The following is a 3,248-nucleotide window of genomic DNA, read 5'->3' as shown; positions in this document are numbered from 1 at the left end:
ATATATATATATATATATATATATATATATATATATATATATATATATATATATATATATATATATATATATATATATATATATAAACCAAGTTATGAATAGTAGATTTTGTTTACCTTCATTTTTTCGTACTACTTTTCAAACTTTTATATTTTAGTCCCTTAGTAAAATTTTGTTGATTTTCATTTTGACACATTAGTTTCTAAACTTTTACATTTTTAATCTCTTATTAGCTGCCCTTTAAAAATTCGATCTTCCTATGATTTCTTGCTTAACAAAAAGAAAAATACAAAGTGACCCATGGCGAAAACGGTGTTTTTTTACTAGTTAAATTTAAAACTAATTATTTTTGTGTTTAATATATTAATCATAAGGTGCCCAGTCAATTGAAAACGAAGGATACTTTTCAAGACTTATTGAGTCAATGGCCAAATTTCTCTTCGTCTTCTATATGATTATCTCTGTTTCGCCCCCTTTTCACTTTTGATAGCGATATGCTCTTCCCTAAAAGGGCCACCATATGTGAACTCATAATTCCTTTTCTCACTAAACCCTTTCTTGACTTCTTCCCTCCATCCACTACCTTCATTAAACTTCAATCCTAGGTTTCTGATTGCAAATCATTTCCTCAGTTTCTAATATGGGTAACTGTTTGAATTCTTCTTCCCCTAAAGTCGACGCTACTCTTAGCTCCCGAACCTCTGGTAATTTCTTTGATTTCAATGGAATTTTATTGTTTTGTGTGCGATTATCAGTTCTAATGGATTATATCTAAAACAGGGAGCTCGAAAATCAACAGCAAAATCAGTTCATCTTCAGGTCTTTCCAGCATAACGGTTTCAACTTTCAGTGGAGGCAGCAGCATTGATGGTGTTTATACCCCAAGACCCGAAGGTGAAATATTATCGTCTCCGAATGTAAAACCCTTCTCCTTCATGGAGCTAAAGAACGCCACAAGAAACTTCAAAGTCGACAGTCTTCTTGGAGAAGGAGGATTTGGGTACGTTTTCAAAGGTTGGATCGACGAATTCACCCATATCGCTTCAAAACCAGGATCCGGAACTGTCATCGCTGTCAAAAAGCTTAAACCTGAAAGTTTTCAAGGCCATAAAGAATGGCTGGTATGCATAGTTTTCCAAATTACTCTTTTGATTCCTCTCTCTGTTCATCTTCTTCGCTAACTCTCTGTTATTTGCAGACAGAAGTAACCTATCTTGGCCAGCTACACCACCCTAATCTTGTAAAACTCATCGGCTACTGTTCAGAGGGTGAAAACAGGCTCTTGGTTTACGAGTACATGCCAAAAGGAAGCTTGGAGAATCATCTTTTCAGAAGTATATATGCTTAAAGTCTTGCGATTTGCACATAACTCTTCATCTTCTTCCATTAAAACGTTTTCTTTCGATTTACAGGGGGCCCACAACCACTTCCATGGGCAACAAGGCTCAAAGTCGCCATAGGTGCTGCAAAAGGCCTAGCTTTTCTTCATGACGCGAAAGACCAAGTCATATATCGTGATTTCAAAGCTTCAAACATCCTTCTTGATGCGGAATTCAATGCAAAACTTTCCGATTTTGGATTAGCGAAAGCAGGGCCAACTGGAGATCGAACACACGTGTCAACTCAAGTAATGGGTACACATGGATACGCAGCTCCAGAATACATTGCTACAGGTCGATTAACAACAAAGAGTGATGTATACAGTTTTGGGGTTGTTTTGTTAGAGCTATTAACTGGTCGTCGTGCTGTTGACAAGTCAAAGATTGGTGTTGAGCAAGATCTTATTGAATGGACAAAACCGTATCTTGGAGACAAAAGAAGATTGTTTAGGATCATGGACACTGGATTAGAAGGACAATATCCTCAAAAGAGTGTGTACACCGCAGCCATGATTGCTTTACAGTGTCTTAGTATTGAACCCAAAACCAGACCTCGTATGTCTGAAGTTGTAGTAAATCTAGAAGAGCTTCAATCTGCTAAAAATGTTTCAAAAGATAATAATCGAAAGTTGGCTAGTCCTGTTGTTAACAAATCGCCAGCTGGACATCGTAAACGTCGTTCGACACCTTCAGGGTCTCCTTTGCCGACCCCACGAGGGAGTAATAATAGAGTTTGATGATGAAGAAATGTGGTTCACTTAAGTTTTGTATGTTGTAGACATAGTGTGTTGTATTAGAATCTTGTTTTGTAAGTTTGTTTGTATATTTGGTAAATAATCAGAAAAGTTGATGTTTCTCATAGATTTGGAATAACATATGAAAAGCTCAAAGAATTTGTGAGGTTGCATCGTGTCACAAATGAAGTGTAATCTATCTCTAGATGTTTGTTATGATGATGAGATACTAGATTCATACTAGATAAGTGGCCCCAAATTAGCACACCATAATGTGGATAAACAAATGAGCTACAAAGAAAGTTTAGTAACCAAAAATGTAGTCCAATGCAACTTAGAAGTAGCTAGTAGTAGCTAGTGCTCGGTGGTTGGTCTCTATACTAGATGAAGATTATAATAATATGATGTTTCGTGGAAGTTGAACCCCAAACTAACGAGAGTGGGTCATGACACGCACAATGGTCACAAGTGGACCTTAGTTCCTAAACACAATCTTTAGTTTCAAAATATCAAGGTTGTTTCCTATTTGCATGATGAATAGATTAACTGCGATTTAGCATGTTAATGTGTTGCATCTGTATTTAAAGGCTTTATTTTCTAGCTTTCGATTTTTCTCAGTTTATTCTCTTTTGTATCTTCTTTGATAACAAGGAAGGATTTAAGCTTGTGAAGATTTGTTATATGATTGTATGCATCTATTCAAGAGTAAACTTTCTAACTGAAAAATTGCGTTTCAGTAGAACACTAACTATGTGTTAACCAAATTGTTGTTTTTGACAAGTTGGGTTGACTTTCTGAATACTAATTTCTATAGGGTGTACAATATGAACTTGTTGAACAAGTTCATGATTTGAAGAACTATATAACAAGGTAATCTTTCTTCAGAACTTAGATACATATTTATCATAAATCATATGTATTTTGATATATCAAAAGTAAAAACTAAATCAATTTTTCTTGATGAGGAGAGAATCCCCTTGGAAGGTGGATGGTGGAGGTTAGTGTACTTTGTGATTGACAAGTGATCTTTATTTATATGGTTAGTTGTATACTCGTATTATTTGTAGCATTGGTCTTTGGTTCAACTGGTATCACTCTAGTAATTCAAACCTATAGTTGTACATACAAGACTTCA

General features: G+C 35.3%; 1 protein-coding gene across 1 annotated transcript; it reads left to right on the top strand.

The window, feature by feature from the left end:
* Nucleotides 1-452: 452 nt before the first annotated feature.
* On the top strand, nt 453-2,240 carry LOC145166352 (putative serine/threonine-protein kinase PBL3). The gene is made up of 4 exons (XM_079085305.1): nt 453-704; nt 781-1,121; nt 1,199-1,334; nt 1,413-2,240. Exons 1-4 carry the CDS (start codon nt 641-643, stop codon nt 2,114-2,116), a joined length of 1,245 nt encoding a protein of 414 aa, XP_078941431.1. The 5' UTR covers nt 453-640; the 3' UTR covers nt 2,117-2,240.
* The last annotated feature ends 1,008 nt before the right edge of the window (nt 2,241-3,248 follow it).

Source organism: Lactuca virosa, chromosome 3 (genome assembly GCF_052849685.1).
Source record: "Lactuca virosa cultivar CGN04683 chromosome 3, Lactuca_virosa_CGN04683_v6, whole genome shotgun sequence".
Lineage (NCBI taxonomy): Eukaryota > Viridiplantae > Streptophyta > Magnoliopsida > Asterales > Asteraceae > Lactuca > Lactuca virosa.
This window is presented reverse-complemented; position numbering and strand designations above follow the sequence as displayed.

What these genes read in the sequence shown, in the direction of transcription:
- LOC145166352 (XM_079085305.1), top strand. Translation starts at nt 641, where the DNA reads ATGGGTAACTGTTTGAATTCTTCTTCCCCTAAAGTCGACGCTACTCTT. An exon ending in TCTTAGCTCCCGAACCTCTG is followed by an intron (nt 705 to 780) that starts GTAATTTCTTTG and finishes TATCTAAAACAG; the next exon opens with GGAGCTCGAAAATCAACAGC. An exon ending in AAGGCCATAAAGAATGGCTG is followed by an intron (nt 1,122 to 1,198) that starts GTATGCATAGTT and finishes TGTTATTTGCAG; the next exon opens with ACAGAAGTAACCTATCTTGG.